Source organism: Lepisma saccharinum, chromosome 4 (genome assembly GCF_977018435.1).
Source record: "Lepisma saccharinum chromosome 4, izLepSacc3.1, whole genome shotgun sequence".
Classification (NCBI taxonomy): domain Eukaryota; kingdom Metazoa; phylum Arthropoda; class Insecta; order Zygentoma; family Lepismatidae; genus Lepisma; species Lepisma saccharinum.
This window is the reverse complement of record NC_139232.1, coordinates 12,045,938-12,067,538: the sequence shown is the minus strand read 5'-3', so window position 1 is coordinate 12,067,538 and position 21,601 is coordinate 12,045,938. Positions and strand designations below refer to the sequence as shown.

Genomic DNA, 21,601 nt, shown 5'->3' with positions numbered 1-21,601 from the left:
AAATGATCAGAATTCCATCGAATACTATGTTTACTTTTTCTTCGTACAAGGGAACTATTTCAAACAGATTCATACAGTGATCCACAAATAGACAAATTTTGTCAGATTTTTTCGTGTATTTTTCATACATTATGCTTTTCAAGGAGTACTGATTGTAGCCGCTTGTGCGTCATAACCGATGAGTCCTTGAGGAACAATCGACTGGCTAAGCGTGACAGTGCCAGTGACCTGGCTCCAGGTTCGATTCCTGCTGGAGGCACATGACACAGTGGTTTCGATCCTATTTCAAGCTGTAGGTCTAGTCCCGATTTGCCTACCTGAGCATAAAGTGGATCTAAATTGCACTTCAGAAAACTTGTAAGTGGTATGTTTTCCATCGAAGTTCATTCTCTATGTATGTATGTATGTATGTGTGTGTATCAATCCTTTTCTGAAAAATATCCGCTTTCCTTGCATCATTTATTCATAAACTCCTCATTTGCGAAGAATGGGCAAATTATCCAGGCATTCTCCAGAATCTAACGTTTACACTGATAGATGATACATATCAGTATTTTTGTTTCCTAACTTCTGTGACTGTAACAAAAGATAATCAGTTTCAATTTCCAATGCGTTTACAAAATTAAACCCAATTTTCTTATGTTATTACTTAATTAACCCCTAATCTGTAAGTAATTATTAATATACTGTATATAGTATATATGTATGGGAGAGAGGGCCAAGGCCCTTCGAGGGCTGTTAAGCCATGGGTTATTTTATATATATATACAGGGCTCGAAAAATCCCTGTCGCCAGGTCGCCATGGCGACTAAAAAATTCAGCCTGGCGACTGTGATATTTTGCTGTAGTATTGTCGTTTTCTTTAAGTTTGCATGTACGAAATTTTAAAGATTCCAAGTTCAAATTGCAGTACAGCGTAAGTTAGCAATTTTTTTATCAACGTATTTAGCAAATGATTTTTTTATCAACGTTGTGAACATTACATAGAATCAGTAACAATTTCTTACTCTTTGTCCTCCAACCCCCCCCCCCCCCATTTCCAGCTTTCTCACACGATTTAGCGATGTTTTGAATACGGTGATGTTCAGCTTCTTATATCGATTTTTGATTGACTTCCTTTATTTTACTTCGCCTTTTGTGCCACTTTTAGCTAATTTGCGAAGATGGGGATAAGTGATATGATGAAATTGATGAATGAACACACACAAACATCCACACCTAGGCCGAAATTCGAACCCGTAACCCCTTGCTTCGTATCGCGATGTGCTAACCACTCCGCCACGGGGGCCGGCTCAGCTTCTTGTAGTATGCACAATTTCTAGTAGGTGGTTTCTTGGCGCCTAGCTCTGAAGAAGATTTTTCGAACACTGAATATATATATTCACTGATACTTTATTTTCTAACTGTTGTCACTGTAACAAAAGTTACCTGTTTCTGATACATTTTCAAGGACAAAGGCAAGAAGTAAGCGGGGTGAAAGTTTGTTGGGGAACTAACATCCGGGACATTGGTTGCTACTGTAGGAATGTCAACATTTATAAAGTAATTTGAAAATCATTTGTTTCCAAGAGTAAAAAGAGAGGGCGTCGTGCTAGTATAAGATGTTAGTAACGTCATGGGACTTACAGGTACGAATTCCCCTACATGTTTCGAACCTTCTGTATCTTTATTTACAAACCCAGGCCAGTACTTCAATTTTTTATACTTGGTTGGAGTCCCGCTTGGTTTTTAAATTGATTGATTGATTGATTTAGTTTATTTTACTTCGCGTTTTGTGCCTCTTGGCTAATTTGCGAAGATGGGGATGAGTGATGAAATGATGAAATGGATGAAAATGGACATTCACAAACAACCATACCCGACCGGGATTCGAACCCGGGACCCTTGGCGTCGCAGCGCGATGTGCTAACCACTCGGCCACAGGGTCGGGCGCTTGGTTTTTAAAGTTTTGCTATTTACCTTTGGGTTTTTTTTGCCACTTTTTACTAATGTCGACGATGAAGATGAGTGATGATGATTCGCCGGCGGATTTTTGCATATTTTTTTTTTTTCCTTGAGGAAAATCCACATGCTGTCAACGAATTAATTCATTTGACTCGATTTAAAACATTTGGTGCATATTTGGGTTTGATGTTCATATTAATTGCATATATTAGAAGACTTGGCAGTTTCGTACCAGGTGTACATTTATTTCTACATCGTCGGAATGGGTACTGCTAATAAAATATAACCATACCACATGATATAGTGTGAATTTCTCCCCATGTTGCAAGTGTAAGCGATTTCTAATTCATTAGCAATACACTATGTTTGAAAATCATGATGAATAAATGTTTATAGAATCCCCTTCATTCCTTATGGAGAAAAAAACGCAACAACTTCACTTTACATCACATGACGGAAATATTCAATGTGATCAGTTCATATGCTGGCCTCCGTGGCGGAGTGGTTAGCACGTCGTGCAGGGTTCATCCCGGGTTCGAATCCCGGTGAGGGCATGGGTGTTCTTTGTGAGTGTATCTTCACATCTTCGCGATTAGCCAAAAGTGGAAAAACAGCGAAGTGAAATGAACTCAATCAGTGAGCGGCTGCCACTTCAGGACCAAACGCACAGTGGACAGGAACTTCGACTTCGTTAAAATCCAATCTGCCACACCATCTCCAATCCAACAATTAACTGTAAAATTTCTTCGTGAATATTGGGCTTCTAATTGTCTCTGAACTTATTGGAAGACAAGGATTATATTGGGATCATATGGCTTGGAACAACAGGAAGAACGTATTTAGGGGGGGGGGGGTCTGGACGCCCAAATGAAGTAATGAAAATATTAGCATTTGTCGATGGTTATTAATTTCCTCTGAACTTTTTAGAAGGCAAGGATTATATTGGGATCATACGGCTTTGAATGACACTACAAAGAGGATTTATGTACACTACTACTCAAAATAATTTATGCAAAAAATATATATCAGAAACTCACTTTTCTCCAACTACATGTAACATCATTTTTGTTATTCGGTAAATATTCAATTATTTATATATTTGACATAATTTCATTGCCAGGTCACTTGTTTTTATGTAAATTATTTCGATTTTAACTACAGATAAGCTACGTAATGAATATGCGCTGTTATATCTCTATTCTTATAGTCATTTTACCTAATCGTGTAATAATAATATAATATTAATTTATATATTGTAATTAGTATTAATTTAATTTTATATAATAATTTAAACATTACTGTTATTAAATATTATTATTCCTGAAAAACTTCGTTCGGACGCCCCCGAAACATATTTCTAGATACGTGGCTGATATATATATACAGGGTGGGCCAAAAGTCGCAATACATAGGACAAATAAATATGTTGTGATAAGAAACAATGTATTCATATAATATCCTCTACGTGGTTACCATTGGTTTGCAACACGTTTCTTCCACTCTTGATGAACACGCATTAGAAAGAACACTTTAAAAAATAAATAAATAGAAAAACTTAAACAAAATGTTATTTTCCTATGTATTGCGACTTTTGGTCCACCCTGCGTGTGTGGTTGTGTATGTCTGTATATATAATATTTATGCATATATATAATGGTTGTACACACGCACACACATCTCTCTCTCTCTCTCTCTCTCTCTCTCTCTCTCTCTCTCTCTCTCTGTGTGTGTATTCTTCGCATTTGGCTGTTTTTTACTTTTCGGACGCTCTTTATAGCTCACATTTTTAGATTGCGATTTTCAAATCAGCACTGTTGGAGAAGGACAGGAAACTTATAATTCGGTAGAAAACGATAGTTTACCGGTTGACTGAAGGGCAGGTTTTGGCGACTAGTCGATCGAGACTGAGATGGCTGTTTGATATTCGATACCTGACTTTCAAGACTAGTCGGTATGGTATCTGACTGCCACGCGGGATACCCGGATTCGATTAAGGTCGGAATTTTTCCGGCCTTGTCCTCACTTAAAAACGGATCCGGTTTTCACCCAGCCTCAAATCAGTGGTTACCTGGAGGAAACCGTGGGAGGTAAAGGCGGTCGCAGCGTGATGCTGATAACATCATCTCCAAAGCTGCCGAGATCGAGAATATGTGGGGCCCTATCCCCCACATCCACTAAATGTACCTCCTCGGCACGGTGCTACATGCACGGGGAACTTTTCCTTGACTTCCAAGACGAGACCAAAGTTGAGACGTGCTTCTCTAAAGACTGAAAACACTGAGACTTACTGTTCGACACTCTCGTCTCGTTGGATAGTTGGTTAATCAGAATGTGTGACCTTTGAAAAATTAACCTAAACCAAAGTCGCACGAAATCTCAGAACTCGAAGGGATTGGTACAAGTTTGTTACATCTTAATATTCAAAATTCCAATGAGAAAACTCTTGAAAATAGAGACAGGACCGAGAACAAGTCAAACTTTGTAAAATCGAGACGAGACGGAGACTTACTGTTCGATAATGTCTCCCCGTTGGAGATTTTGGTAAACTGTAATGTAGGCTATGGGGTTTGAACAACACCCAAAACCATAAATACATTATTATTTGATTTATCACATAAAAATAGGAGTAAAGTTAATTCATTTCATTCCTCAGACGACCTAGGGCACCCGAAGGATTTTTCTGCGGAGGGAGGAGTGGCAGAGTAAGATTCCATGTCTTGACTTTCAGTCGTTAAGAAAATATGTATTACGTATATTAATATTATTATTTTACAAATCATAAAATTGTAATTGAATTCATAATACTTTATTGTTGAAAAGTTCATATTTGAGTCCATTATTATTATAAAAGAATCGAGGTCTTATTATAAAAGAAAAACATACGGAGATCACTTTCTCTGCTCTCCTTCATGGTATCCCTGATGCATAATATTACGCGTCGAAAGATCTATAGAAAAAAATAATAATTGAAAATACCGTCGCGTGTATTGTCAAAGTCAGTTTCAGACTTCCGTAAATGATTTCTGCACTTTCTGGATACCGAAAACGAAAGTCTAGAAATGTCAGCACAAACTCAAAATTTAAATTTCATGAACTTGTTCCAGTTATCTCAGGGCAAGTTCTCTCTCTGGCCCCATCTGGTGGCTTCCTTCTCAGATTGCAAGAAAGTTGACCGCGGACTTGTTTGGTTGTCCCTCGCTCCCATCAACAGTCATAAATTATATTGGGCGCTAAGTGGACGAGGGAGGCAGCTGTGCACTTGGCCTGCTCTCGCTGAGCCACGCCTCCTCATCCGTTCCCTTGGTCAGTGTTCCCACAAACCTCTGAGAGTCTCTAATTGTCCCCCTTCGCCTTAAGACATTTAGCCTAACAATGACGGCGACGTCAGAACGCACGGTTGCTAGCGCGTTGTGCGGTAAGGCAGCCCCTACCTGACGCTTCGGTAAGAATTGCTTGGTTATTTTTAGCCTAAATATACAAACCTGAGAGTAGCCAAGGTATGCACATTCCACAACAAATTCCTAAGTGGCATTGGTGTTTGCATATTGAGAGCATAATTTAGTTTCACAAACACTATCCCTTGACCACGAACGTTCTCTCTACTCCAACCTATTTGGATGGCAAAGGATGTTAGGTCCTTGAATAACAAAAACAAGGCGACTAATCGTGTGGGTAATTATTCGTGCTAGGAAAGTGCACAGTGCAATGATTATATCATACAATCAATTTCCAACAATTACAAATGGGAGGAGGTTAAGAAATCACAGCAGTAAAAGCCCAATCCTTTTGATCACGTTGACGTTCATTGATGCAAGACAATGATAGCTGTCAATCTAATGGATCGGAAAATTTGTCGTTAATATAACCTTGGCTTCGTTCAGTATCATTTGGATAAACTACGCACGCAATTTGGTTCTTCTAACGGTATCTTTCTTATTAATTAATAACTTAACATTGAACTTATTGATAGAAACATTAGGAACATTTATACAGAGGAAGAGAAACAAAACAAGAAACGCATTGAAATCTAAGTTTCAATGTTGTCTTTTTATGTCGGTAACGGAAAGCTCAAAAGTAGGAGGGCCAGCCATTCGCCCAATCAAATTAAAATCGTGGAAATTAAATGAACGTGTACCCCCAATACGAATTTTGAGTGATATTTAGGTGTATAAATGTGCAAAAATATTTCTCTCTCTTCATTCACTCCCACTCAATTTGGATTTGTTACATCACTCAATTTGGATTTGTTACATATCATTCCAACAACGTACAGCATAACGACGACTTTCTCAAGACTTTCCCCTAAGAAACTAGAGACGTACCATTGGTCTATGGATGTAAACTCAAACAAATCCTGAGTCACGGTTTATATATTATTGTCCGGCCGCGGCAGTCGACACTAGACCGTGAGTAAGAACACACGCGCGATAAAAATAGGTAGAAACGTGAAGAATTGCTGAAAAACATGACGTGTGTGCCACGAAATTAGTATTAAGACGCCATTTTGAAAACCGTCTGCCATTTGAATTGAATTTTTTAAAAATTGTAGCTTCAGAGTCTTTTTAAAATACACTTATCTTACAATCTAGACTTTTACGTAGGATAAATGCTTTCTTTTTTACACCAGACTTCTAATAGCACCAATACGATGTCCAAGAAGCAGCGGCTTTAGATAACTACAGACTGTGGTATCCATTTCAATAGAGATTGCATGCAATTGTGTTTCCGTACTGCAACACCTGACAATGTAACCGAGCTGTGTTAGGTCTGCTATTACGAGAAATGACGGATGATGTGGGGGGAGAGAAGAAGACCTACGCATTGTCTTCGACTCGGTACGCATAATCTCGCTCGCAAACACACAACGCCCATGAAGGTCATTTAGTGACCTCTGACCGCCCAAATTCGCAGACTGTCACGACCAAAGCAAAGCCGACAGCTAAAATTTACATATACTTTCTTTTTTATATACGGGCAGTTAACTTTCATGCTGAAAATGACGATGAATTATCAAATGTCTTGCAAGCATTGGACCCCATTCCATATGCTCCGTACCGAAGAGACTTTTACGTAGCATAAACAGAGACACGCCTATTCCAAACTCTTCCGACCTTCACGGATGAAATTACGATATTCCACCCAATGGGCACCAAATGTTGCCTTCCTCGAGACAAGCTGTCATAAATTCCATACATAATTTTAGCACCTCAGATTAAGTTTGCCAAAGTACTCATAGCTAGGCACCACCTTGATTTTTCGCAAACGCTACAATAACGAAAAATGTTAATTGTTGCAAAAACGTTCTTTTGTATGCTTAGTGAAATGTTGAACACATTTTTCATGCATTGGAAATCGAAAAAATTACTCGAATTTGGCATAAAATGCGAATTGTAGCCTTTTATGAGAATTTCACCACATTTTGTGCTTAAAGAACAAAAATGTGGCGAAAATCAACATTCTTGTGTCTTAGCCTTACAAAAATAAAATGTATCATATTGACCCACATATAACGTGCATTTTTTTTGCAAAAAAAAAAAAAATCCATAAGAAAATTATGGTACGTATTTTACATGGAATAATTCCAGCAGCTACATGACACCACATGTAAATTGGTATATCCCACGATTTTTCACTTTATATCGGAAATTTTTGCATCACCGAGCACAGTAGTGCAGTTCTGGCGGAAAACGAGTACGTACCTACCGTCACACGGAAGTCGTAACATCGGCATCTGTCGCGCACTACCGAGGAATGTGGCGTGTTATTCATTGTTGTTTTAGGTCAACTTTATATTTATACACAGAAAGGCTAATCGGGACTGGACCTACAGTTTAAAGTGCGATTCGAACCACTGTGCCATGCGCCTCCACTGGATATCGAACCTGGGGCCCCTTGATTACAAAGTGACGACGCGCGAGTGTTAAAGAAAGCGTACGAGAGGCCTTCTTATAGCGAGAAAATTTGCGATATTTATGCCTACACATTCCTCATATAATCATGATAAATCAAACCTTGAATCACTTCGGCAAAGGCCATATGCATGTTTTCAACTCGGATCTGTTTGCCGGAAATACGGAGGAAGGCGTGATTTCGCGCAATGAATTGTGAGGAAAGTTGTTCGCTCAATATCATCCATTCGCCACCTGTTAGAACTAAACTCTCTCGCTTTTAAGGCGAGATCTGATTAAATTAAATATGCCCCTAATGGGACTCGAATGAGCACCTAAACGAATGTTTCGGGTTGGAGGTCCGGCCTCGATGGGTGCTCGAAGTGGGGGGATACTATCCCCCCATGTAAGATAATTTGCATGGGCATCCCCCACCTACTGTATTTCCTCGTGTTGATCAACACAAGAATTCACCCACCCTATCCCCACTAAGCAACCCCTCAGCTAGGAATTTCCACTTCGAGCACTGTGTGCAACATAAATAGAGCAAGATTTACAACATACCCACAGTCACTTGGAGAATACATTAAATCTACCTGAATAAGGTATTCCATAGTATACATGACAAATCATCTCCATTGCATCATAGGATTAAGCTCCGTTCTGAGTTCAGCACCCGAAACACCAGATCGTCCTTACATAGAGACCTAGCAATCCCCAAACATAACAAAAGCAGATTTGGTCAGAAGTCCTTCTCGTACTTAGCAGCGGTAACCTGGAATTCACTCCCGACAAAGTTCAAACTCAGTACCAGCAAAGCGCAGTTCTGTCGTCTTCTACGTTCACATGCCTATAAATTCTAACTCCAGTAACATTATTTTCAGTGCTTCACCCCCCCCCCCCACCCTATCCTTACATTTTCCTTTCTTCTAAATGTGTATAACTCTCAAACTTCCTTTATTTCATTGCTACTATAGAACACTTTATACTGTATACTCATGTAAATTCATCTCATTTTCCTTAGATGTAGCTTTTGTATATAATTTTTTATCACATAGGGTATCAAGTCATTATTTGTATTAATATTGTTCTAAATGAAATGTTGTATGGCTTAATTGTAACCCTATTGAGATAATAATAATAATAATAATAATAACTATATATAACATTGATGAATAGCCTTCAATACTAGCAAATCGTCATTCATCTTGATCATTGCGATAAGCCGAAAGTGGCAGAAAAGCAACGGAAAATAAGATAAATACGAAAGCAATTGCTAGAAAAGGAAAAGTACATTAAATATACAAGCCCTCACAGTTTACACTTCAGTGTCGTGTACTCAAGCTATGAGAGAAACAACTCGATATGAGAGGGTGCGACTCGTATCACTACTCCGATCTCGGTGGCGGAGTAATTAGCACATGGGCGCAACGATGCCAGGAGTTACGCGTTCGAACCCGTTCTTTATGAGTGTTCCTTCATCATATCATCACTTATCCTCAACTTCGCGATTAGCCAAAAGTGGCTAATAAAATAGTAAGTAAAATAAAGCAAATAATACCAAAATGAAATCAAATCATTGTGAAAAAAACAATTGATATGGAAGAAAAGTAACATGAAATCAGAAAAGTGACAAAAGAGAAACAACTTACTAGAATCCACCTTATTCCAATGTCGCTAATTACACAACTGGCCATTCTCAGTCACTCTCTCACTGATACTGGCACTTCCCTTCCCAGGCTGATTGCAAACCACGCCACCCTTCCCACCCCTCGATTCTTCCAGTCACGTATTGCCTTCAGGCAGTATAAGGAACCGAGGAAAAGTGACATTTGGCCCCATAGGAATTCTCCATAAACTAGCTGCAAGGAAGGGCAATGCCAGATTTAGGATTTACACGCATAACAATGCCCCCGACGCTGCATGCAACGTTGTTTTGTCAGTCAAGACAAAACCTTCTTCGAAAAGGAAACGAGTAGCAGTTCGTGTTGGGAACTCGTGTCAATCTTCCAGACTCGATTGGGTCACGAATCCTTTATCTGCATTTCAGAAGTAAAGCATTCTGTGATGTTGCCAAATTTCTGTCACACTCTAACACTAGCAGGATTTTTTCGGTTGGGGCTTGAATAAAGTCAGATGAATTGCTACATGGAATCCAAATCAAGTTATTTCCCATCAATAATATGAATATTAAGATTCATCTTCCTATTTCCTAGGTGAACTTGCAGGAGTAGTTCTTGCAAACTCCTCATAGACATCGTCTTACAAGACACATACTATATGTTACGTAGAAATTTTCAGCGAAAAATGCAGGCTCGACCACGACTCGAACCCGGGTCTCTGGTATACCGTGCCATTGCTCTAACCACTGAGCTACCGAGCCGGCCTGGCCTCACCTGATCTTTCGCCATCGCTGCTTTACCTGCGTGGAATCGTCTCTGCCAGCAGGCGCGTCGCCTGATAATGTTCGCATGAGCACATGAACACATATTAAATACACACACACATACGTATATTTATTCGAAAAAATTATATGTTTGATGTACGAGTATATACACACAATTTACTTTTAGACTACTTCCTTCACGTCGATAACTCCCCTAGATAGTTGGTAACACTGACTCCCACGGTGTTCCACGGAGGGCGTTGAACACAATTGCTGTGCGTGTTGCATAGAGCTGACAGCTAAGGGGCTGTTGGCCACTATACCCCGAAGATGTTCACTTCGCTGTGCGAACACTGATGCAAACGGAAATACTTCTTACATTCGGCACCAGAGTGCAGCATGTACAAGACATGTCTAGGGGGACTCGAAAATGTCTGTGCTACTTAGTTGCAAATTTTAGCGAGAATTCGCTACACCTGGTGGATTTTAAGGGGGAGAGGGACAATTTCCCCTAGGTCCTCTTTGTATTACTTCAAATATAGCGTGAATTTGGGGGAAAATTGTTGAAAGCAAATTGAACTCTTATTCTCACTTTTTCAATTGAAGATGAAGTTACAAGGGAGAGGGGTAAATCTGCATTCAGTACAAAAACATTATTGTGAACACTCGTATGCGAACCGGACGCGACGCCACTGTCTGCCAGTGCTACCGCAACAGGATCTGTTGCCTTTGAAACACAGTAGACTTCGACGTTGCCTGGTTCCTTCTAGCGTAGAGATGTTCATTATTGTAGATTAGGCACACACAGGATACGTACTACGTAGACATTTTCAGCGAAAAATGCAGGCTCGACCAGGACTCGGGCCCTACATTTATCGCTGAAAATTTCTACGTACTACATCTCCTGTGTGTGCCTAATCTACAACATACTATGTTATCTCAAATATGCGTTAACTACTCAAATATGCATTTAAATGAACTATAAAACCTTGTCAGAATGCTCTAAATCAAGTAAAATGAATCAATCCGTTGCTTGAAAGCAAATGAATGTTCCCCAAGGAAAAAACCTTTAAATATGCAAAAATCAGCCCCCTAGTTAAAATCTATTTCCACTACGTCCTATTCATAGTCGCAGTTTTCGCCATTCCAGCAGGATTAATTCACTGATTCGCATTATTTATCGGAGTAAATAAACCCAACCTAATTAAAAATACAGTTTATATCCATATTTATTGGAGTTAACCTAACATTCTTCCCACAACACTTCTTAGGACTAAGGACTAGTCTAAGGACAATTACATAGCTGCGTTCTGGGGGGGATTCAATAGAATATTTCGTAATTACCATTCTTAATCTTAGTTTTAAAAGTTAAAGACAATAAAAGGTAATCGGGGGCCATTTTTTAAAAGGGGTAGTATTTATAATTCTTGCCCAAGGGGCGGATTACGCCGAACTGAGGAGTACTCCTTCAATAACCGTAATTTTGATTATGTAAGCGTGACTATTTGATTTTAAAAGAGTTGTTACAAACCAGATATTTCATATTGGAAATGTTAACACAAGATGAAAATAAAAGAGTTTCGGAAAAGAAAAATAGATGGCAGCACAAAGTGAAAGAATATAAATAAATTGTTGGAGGATAAATATCGATTTCATGAAAGTAAAGGTATGATACAAAGATGTAGAAAAGATGAGAGTAATACATAAAATGTAGATAATATATGAAAATAAAAATAAAACAAGTTCAAGCCTACAGTCAATTGTTAAGCACGTATAAAGAAGTACTCAAGGAAGTATAAATTTAGAGACTCGGAAGAATAACGGCATGCTTGTTGCTATAATACCTACCATACTTCCAACGAGGAAAATATTCAATTTACTATTGCACAACATAATACTAGGGACGTTCAATATATAAGTTTACCTGTGCAATAAAATATTGCATAAAGCAATGCCATTAAAAATAAGCACATGGTCGACAAGAGCTATCCTTCGTCAACAAGGAACAACAATCGATTCGTTATCAGACGTGAAGGCGCATGCGCTCAAGGGCGAAAAGTAAATGCTTGTCGGAAAACGCGGGCTCGCGTCATAAGGAGTTCACAGCGGTTCGCGTCATAAGGAGTTCACAAGCATGGATGGTGCATGCGTGTTGTGACAGGGGATGAGACATTTGTCCATCACTACACTCCCGAATTCAAGAGAACATCCATGGAGTGGAAGCACAAACAGTCTCCCGTGAAGAAGTTCAAGACGGATCGATCAGCTGGGATGGTGCTTGTGACCGTTTTCTGGGATGCTGAGGGCGTTCTGCTTATGGACTTTTGGAACGAGGAAGAACAATTAATGCTGACAGTTATTGTCAAACACTGGATAAACTGAAAAACGCAATTCGACATAAGCGACCAGGTCTCCTGTCAGCTGGTGTCATTCTTCTTGACGATAACGCTCGCCCCCAGTCAGAAGTGCAAACACAACACAAAATTGAAGAATTGGGGTGGGAACGGCTGCCCCACCCTCCATACAGCCCCGATTTAGCGCCGAGTGATTTCCACCTTTTTCCGGTGTTAAAGTCTGAATTGGAAGGTTACCGTTTCAAAACAGATGAAGAAGTGAAGCGAAATGTGAGAATAGTGCTCAATAGCTAGAGCCCTGATTTTCTTGCAAAGGGTATGGACAAATTGGTGCAACGGTGGGACAAATGCCTGAATCTCTATGGGGATTATGTGGGGAAGTGAAGAAGGATCCTCCTACACATGCATGTATAGTTTTCTAATGTATCTTAAAATTATTTTTTTTACAGCATACGAAAACATATATTGAACGACCCACGTACGTACATACATTGCAAAATCGTGTAGCAATTTAAGATAGATTACTGTTATTTTGATATTATACAAGTATTAAATAAATACATACCTACATGAAACTCTACTTTAACAATCATGTTTAAAGTATTTAAAAATAAGACTATTATTTTTCTAATGTAAAGCTGTAAATATGTAAGTTTTTTTATTGGGAGCGTAATGTAGGGGGCGCCAAAAATGTGTAGGTGATGCAATCAGCTCAGCTGCTTACTGTGTAATCCTGCCCCTGCGTTGCCAAAATGTTGGGCGTTCTTCAACCCATCAACGTCGCCTTTATTCAGTGCCAAGTGTTTGTTTTGTATCATGATGAATGCGAAAACAGTACACAGAGTAATTAGAAACGTAATATTTAATGTTGAATTTTTTGACAACAAAGCAAGGGAAGGAATCTATAAATAGGTCAGGCTCAGGGGCGGATCCAGGATTCAGTTTTAGGGGAGCACTAATTTCCAAAAGTGTACACATAAATACTAATGAAGATTACAGTACTACTTTAAATTAAAATTTACCATGGTGAAACAAGTCTTTTATACTTTAATATTTCTTTAAGTACCAATTCCAGTCATCTGTTCATGCGGCCAAGTTATTAAGAATTTAAAGTATTTAAATATTTAAAAATTACTTTATAAAAAAACAATATATTAAAAATAGCACATTCCTCGCGAACACAGACACGCGCAGTTACAGAAGTATTTTCATATTATAAACAGTCTGTTTTACTTCATTTCTTAATTATTTCTTGCTTTATAATTAGTTTAATGTAGCACCTGAGTCCTTTTCAGTAACATGCATGATACACAATAAAGCTGCTAGTAATTTGGACACCAGTTCAACTTTTCAATCGTCAAATAATTGGAACTTACTAAAGAAATTTAACTCACTCTACAAATACTGTAGCTGTATTTTTGGTAAATGTTTCCTTGCAAATAAGTCAATAACCTCCTCTGGTTTCACTTGGTATTTGTGATTATGGATGTTCAAGAGAGCCAAACCATTCAATCGTTCATATCCCATTGTAGATCTAAGGTAGGTCTTGATTTTTCGCAGATTGGAGAATGAACGCTCAGCTGTAGCCGTTGTGACTGGAATCACACACAACAGGTGAAGCAAACTTCACACTTCTAATGTTCTAACCTGCATACAGTGTTGCTTCGCTTTAAACCATACTTTCACGCCCTTTGATTCTTTCATGACTGAACAAAGAACAGGGAGACTTTACAAACGATTTATGAAAGAAACATAGTCGATGTTCGAGAGGCACCAACTTTCAACGATGTTCGGGGACACCAACTTCCAGTGGTGTATGGGGGGGGGGGGGGTGCACCAACTTTTAACAATGGACAGGGGGCACCAACTTCAAATGACGTTCGGCACTCAGCAATTTATAACGATATACGGTGTGCACCACTTTTCAAAAGTGTACACATAAATAATACGATTTTTTTTATTAATTTTGTAAATTACATATTACGAGTATAATTTACTCGAGCATTTTGGAGGGGGGGTACGTGCCCATGTGTCCACCCCCTCTGGATCCGCCACAGGTCAGGCTATAGTTCTTGTAATGCACCTTGTTTATTCGTGATGATTGGGATGGATGCAATTATATGGGAGAATGAAAGAAAAAAAACTCGTGTTACGAGAAACTGGAACCCAAGACTACTGACTTCGATACCCTCTCCTCTACACCATTTACTATCTCCATTTCAAGAAAATAAGTAGTATAAATTTTCCGGTGCATTGTCATTGTGTCCATAAATACGCGCTGGTTGAAGGTTGAATGAACTCTAAAGCCATATGTAGGGTATTGTCGAAAAATCCTCACATACTTTGGGAATCGAGCTCCGGTCTTGAGTATTACAATTTGACGTCTGCCGACTGCGTCTCCGTGTCTCTATAATTATTAATATTCTCATCCAGGTAAAAAAAAAAGTGTTGTGCTTGTCTCTTGATCTATTTCATCAGATCATCATTAACTTCTTCTTCGCAATTCCACAAGATTCTGTGAGTCATAAGGGGGATATTTCCATATTGGAAACTATTCTTCGCACAAAATACTAACATACGCAACTTACTCTTTCGACAAAATGTACATTATTTTTCTTTCCGCAAAGCGTGCATAATGCCCCTGGAACACAAAGTATTCCTTGCGCTTTGGGACGTTGGCTTCACAGAAATTGTAAAAGGGCTCGCAAGATAACATAGAACTCTCAGGTACAAAGAAAGTATTTGGCGTCTCTCCTCACTTGAGAGCATTGCGTTCACGCACTAGCTTATTTGCATACACAGATATCTATACAGGTATTTTGCTTTTGTCTTTCCTCACAATGCATAACAATAACAAACTGTAACAGGGCGTTCTGGTATTTGGCACTACGTATCACTGGTCTGGTAGTGATATACCGGGTGTTTCAGAAATAACTGAGGTGTTACAAAAAAATATTTTAAGAGACTATTGAATTTACGTTAATGAAACCAGTCCAGAACAAGAGGAACGCAAACAGTTTGAGCGTATATGTTTTGTTAAGCTCAGAGTTCACATCCTTGCCGCTAGGCGACACTTAGATCACCCACATCACTCAGTGTTTTGTGAAATGCGTTGGTCCCCCAGAACACCGGATATTACATCGTGCGACTTCTTTTTTGTGGGTTTTTATGAAAGACAGGGTATTCGTCTCACCGATGCCGCGTGATATCGTAGCCCTAAGGGAGCGTGAAGTGATAGACACTATCGACAGGACCATGTTGATGCGACTGTGGCAAGAAGTAGACTATCGTGTCCATGTGTGCCGTGTAACTCGTGGTGCATACATTGAACATTTGTATGTATAAAAAAACCAACTAAGTTCCTCGTTCGTTCTGGACTGGTTTCATTAACGTAAGTTCAATACTTTACTTGAAATAAATGTTTGTAACCCCTCACTTATTTCTGAAACACCCGATATGTGGGTTTCAGAATGGATAACAGCCAGTAAATTTACAAGGGTGTCAACTGGAAAAGCAAGTCAGAAACGTGAGGTTATATTCCGAATGCTAATCTTTACATTTTACAGTGCGTACTCACTCCATGCATTTATATTGATTTTTTTTTATTTTACTTCGCATTTCTGCCGCATTTCGCTAATCGCGAAGATAAGGATGGATGATGATACGATGAAAGAACAATCATAGACACACAAGGACGACGTAATACGAGCCCCACTGAGGATTATACCAGATAAAAGTATTATAGTATGTACGTACAATAATACGTTTATCTGTGATTATACCGACCTCAAGTTCAGACGCCAGAGCCTCGATAGTCTGCAAATTGCAGTCCAGGGCGTATTACGTGAAAGGGAGGTTGGGATTTGGGTGTCTTTGTAAAGGGTATGCAATCATATTACATTACAGTTTGTCAAAATGTACAATTTTTTTGGTGATGATAATATTTTCTTACATTTCCATTCTCATGTATTTTGAAACTTCAGAACAGAACTTGCTATAAATTTGTTTGTGCCATGGTATTTTTTTTAATTTTAAATACACTTTATGCTGAAATGGTGTAAAATGTGCCTCGATCCGTTGTGTCAAATCCTTCCTTTGGGAATCCTACTCGGAAAAACCATCATTACAAGCCGACAGTGTTGCGCTGCTAACTATCGTGTGTGTCTGGTGCTACGTGATATGTTGTCCAGTGGTACGCGACCAGGAGTTTCAAAAGAGTTTACAAACAATACTTTAAATGATTTCAAATCGTAAAATAACTAACTCTTTCGCATTCCTAAACTCGAATCTTTATTGCATGTATGGCCAAACGTGGTCGGGATACCTGGATAAGATCATTTCACTCTTCACCATCCACCAATTTCCTGGCGTTCCCACTGGTCCCTTACCATCAGGTTTCCCAACAACATCCCTCACAACATTCTCCATGGCCTGCCCAACGAAGTCACCGAAAATCATTGGTGAAACGAAATTACGATTTTTCTTTCAATAAACTCGTTCTCAAAAACTTGATTTTTAAATTATTTCTTCTGCAGCTTGAAACAGTTTCTGCAATGTTTAGAGGGAGTGTGGTATTTGAAAATTTTCCACTTTAGGGAGGATTCAAGCAACTTCTTTCGGAGTATTGAGATTTTATACACAGGTTGTTTCCGTGACAATGTCGGTATTAATTCTGCAAACCGCATCTTTCAGTTGTCATAGTCAGCCCCAACTACTTTTGCCTAATAACTTTTTAAGGACGCGTTTCGGGACCTGGGTTCCTTATCTCATATTGGTACTTTGGTTAAATCTTCATCCACCCTTTCAGTTTGATTCAAGGTCACAGAAACATCCTGTGTATTATGTGAACATGGGCCAACAAAATTGCAAACAGAGGGGAAGAAATACCGACCGCTCTGGTTAAAGATAGTACAAAAAAATCTGAATATGCCAACAGCAACTGCTATAAATGAAAGAGAAATAGATTCATTTTACAACGGTATAAAGGCAAAATGCTTTAAATTAGGTCAGTGTTGAAGTGACGCAAGCTGGAAGAGTTTCCTTACAGCAATGGAAGTGCGAACGCGAACGGTAGGTGGCAGCACGATACGGACATGCACTATGTGAAAGGGAAACCGGCAATCTGTTCATAATATTATTAAAACAACAATGACTTTTATTCACGAAATATCAAAGCAACACCAGAATTTTACAGAATCGTCCAAGCTCTTCGAGATTTATCTTTTCGCAAATATATTTCCATAGCAAAGCAAATTATTTTATTTTAAACGGATATTAATGATCTCAGGTTTGTTCATTCAGCCTACTCTCAACAGTTTCAGGTATTATTATGAAAAAATAAAGTTATGGGCAAAAAGAAATACAATAATGAGTTTCGAAATATGAAATTAAGCAATGATGTTTTCATACTTCAGTCACATTTTAGCAAACATGCTTTCAAACCCTATTTCTGCTCATATATGGGTGTTTTAACATTTCACCTGATACTCATAATAAAGTCATGTTTGTGCCGATGATGCAAAGTTTTTTTAAAACTTTTTTCATATATTCAGAATAAATGAAGAGAGAACGAGATTTGCGTAGGGATTTTTCATCTGCAACTAATTGTTGTTAAACGTATTTCCATTTTATCACCCAAAACATTAATTCAGTTAACACTTTATCTCTTTACAGGGTCAACAATGCGCTGTAAAGGGCACTTTTACAGTAAAATAATATAATTTTGTAAAATACTTAATAACAAGAATTTGACAATAACTTTTAGGTTACATTTTTCAGTTAGTTAAATTTTGGTGCATATTTTTAAAACTAAATATTTTCGTTAAAAATCTAACTAAAATGATAACTATTAAAATTTTTACTGTGTTTAGGCTAGTGATAGTTGAACCTTCTTACATTTGTATATACAGCCGAGGTCCTCAATATAGTGGTTACATTTGTCAAACTTCGGAATTTACTTCTGAGCCGAGTCAAGACGTGTAAAATCCGTAAGAAACAAAGAAAAAAGTGGGTGTACGTATGTGTAGTGTAAAAAGTGTATGTAGCGGGGCAAAACCAAAAATTGGCGGACATATAGCACAATTGGAGCGTATCTTCATCTGTCCAAGGAGCTGACCTCAAAAATACTCCCTGAAACGTTCCCACGACTCGAGTCTACTTTCACAAAACGTCCAAGGAAATATTGTACTCGGTCACAATTATCTCCACATGAGGCAGGGAGGAAACCAGATCCATTAAGCAGAGTCCATTATCCCCCTCCGTAGCTCGAGGACAACATACAGAAGCTCAGAGGTTTGGGTATATTCACGAAACTTATTCTTCTCAAAAGGATTTTTCAATAGCATGTGGGATCCAATTTCAGCATTTCGAGAAGAAATACACCTGTTCAGCCGGCGATAGAACTTCACGACTCACTTTTCTATAGCAATATATAAACTCATGAAATAAGTACACGAGATTTATGTTTCTTGAACTCTACTTTATGCACATATAGTCTAATTAGGGCTGGAATTACGGTTCAACGGGTATCGGCATCGGAAAGTGTCAGTTCAGGGGCGGCTATTAGGGGAGCGTGGCGAGGGCAGTTGCCCCCTTTTGCCACTTTTGCTCCCGCACTATACTAAACCTTATATATCAAGGGAAAGTAAACGCCCTCTCAGTTTAGGAACCCAATCGCCGCCACCGTGTCACTTTGATCTTATTTAACGGCCTCCTCGATGGCGCAGTGGTAGCGTTGTTAACTTCTAATCAAGCGGTAACGGGTTCGATACCCGGTGGAGGCACATAGTGGTTCAGATCCCACTTTAAGCTGTAGGTCCAGTCCCGATTAGCCTTACTGTGCATAAAGTGGACTTAAAACACCAACTTAATCAATCAATCCATTATTTACCGATACCAGCCGGAGCCGATACTTCTCCGGCATTCTGATCGTTCGTGGGGTCTGAAAGTTGTGCACAAAAATAAGTTTTAATTGATTTTTGCACCAATATTTAGTGAAAAAAAAACTGTATGCTCTTATTACATAACAAGTATTTTAAATATTCTGTGGTAATTTTTTAAATATTTTTAAGCAAAACTCTCGATTCTCACACGAGAGTTTTACTTTTAATGAGTGCAATACTCGCCCACTAATATTAATCAATATTTTGCCGGACCCCGTGGCGTGGTTAGCACATCGCGCTATGGCGCCAGGGGTCACGGGTTCGAATCCCGCCCTGGGCATGGGTGTTTGCGAGTGTCTATTCATCAATTTCATCACGTCCCCATCTACGCAATTAGCCAAAAGTGGCACAGAAGCGAAGTAAAATAAAACAATTAATCAATACTTTCAACAACTTGTAATTGTTAAAATTGGCAAGCATGGGTATCGTGGGAATCGATAAAAGTACCAGTATTATGAGTATCGCTCGGCCCTAATATTATATTATACAATATTTTATGAAACACTTACGGACCTTAGAAAGTTGGCTTAACGGGTCATGTAGTGAATGTTCATTAAAAGATACTTATAATGATTGAGATTTCTTGTTTGTTGCTGTCAAGAACATGGTTAATTATCTTAAGAAAACTGTACAACTTAACGAACCGGACATATGAAGAAGAAGCGTATCAACAATATTCGACTTGAGGTTCTTAAGAAATTCACAACAATCAGTTGCAAAGGATTCTGAAAGTATCTTGTATACACTCCAATATGGGCACTTCTTATATTATTAATCCAGAAATGAGTTGGAAAGATCAGTATAAAAATACAGATCCATCTCTTGGAAATTCAGCGAATTACACATAATCGTAAACTTAAGAATGGAAGAAACAATGTAAAGTTGATTATATTGAGTAACTTTTTTTTTTTAAAAAAAAAGCAATGAAATAGAATTGAAAAATGAATTAGATCTCACTAGTTTCAAGTTTTTATCCTGATTTAGACGCTGTGGATAGACACGTATCTAGAAATATATTTCAGGGGAAGAGGGGTCCGAACTAGATGTCTCAGGAAATAATAATATAGATGTCTAAATTTATATGTTAATATAATATATAGGTCTATTCATATGTAAATTAATTAATATTGTTATATTAATACATGAATAGGTAAAAAGGCGCTATAAGAATAAGATAAGATAACAGCACGTATTCAGTATCTAGTTTTAGTTACAAACGTCAAAATTTGTATAAAAACAACTATCCTGGCAAAGAAACGAATGTAAAAAAAGATAAAGAATTCAACATTTATTGATTAACAAAAGAAGGGTTTGTTAGATTCAGTTGACGAAAAGTAAACTTCCTGATTAATATTTTATGCATGTTATTATAAGTAGTAGTGTGGATAATTCTTCTACACAGAGAAAAATGTTTGTTTGGATTAACCAAAAAAATGGTAGTGGTGAACACATAGTTTGTTTAAATAGGCATCAACCAAACAATTGTTCACCAGTACCAAAAGATTTGGTCAAGTTCTATTTGTTTGTTGTAAACAATTTTTTGGACCAAAACCAAATATTATTTTGGTAAATCTAACAAAATATAGCCCATTTGTTTAGGAAAACCAAATAATTTAGTCAAAATTACCAAACGATTTGTTAAATAATTTGTTCATAATTACTTATGTTATAATGTGGCTAATTTTAACTAGGGTGGATAGTTTTAAGAAACTAACTGATCTCAAAATACACATTCAGAATAGAAAGTTCACGTGAACTACTTGTTTTTGGAGCGTGTTGGTTTTTCTGCGCCGCACTTAGCTTCTACTTATATATCCAGAGTCAAAAAGGTTGGCCATGGGAGATTCACTTTTATTGACTACAGTACATTTTCTTCTTTAATTTGTAGCTTTGATGTTCACATATCTTTTGAACAGTGTTAAAGCACAATTTTTCACTATGATTACAATCAAACGTACCATTATTTGTTGTCCAAAAACTTATGTTTCTTCTTCACATTTTGACAGAACCATCTAGCGGCCGGTGTAGGAAACTCAGTATAAAGTAAGTATATTCTGAGCTTTTTTTCAGAATATTAGGTTACACAAC

At 38.2% G+C, this 21,601-nt stretch overlaps 1 protein-coding gene across 10 annotated transcripts in view; it reads right to left on the bottom strand.

The window, feature by feature from the left end:
• The window catches only part of baz (par-3 family cell polarity regulator), a 459,446-nt gene that overhangs the window by 123,124 nt on the left and 314,721 nt on the right, over window positions 1-21,601 (bottom strand). Inside the window, exon 1 of one of the 10 annotated variants that reach the window (XM_083120319.1) lies at window positions 9,485-9,566. The exons of the other annotated variants lie outside the window; for them this stretch is intronic. Coding sequence (XP_082976445.1) covers window positions 9,485-9,529 — 45 coding nt within the window. The 5' untranslated portion in view covers window positions 9,530-9,566. Of the gene's footprint in view, window positions 1-9,484; window positions 9,567-21,601 lie in introns of those variants that run through there. 10 annotated transcript variants of the gene reach the window in all.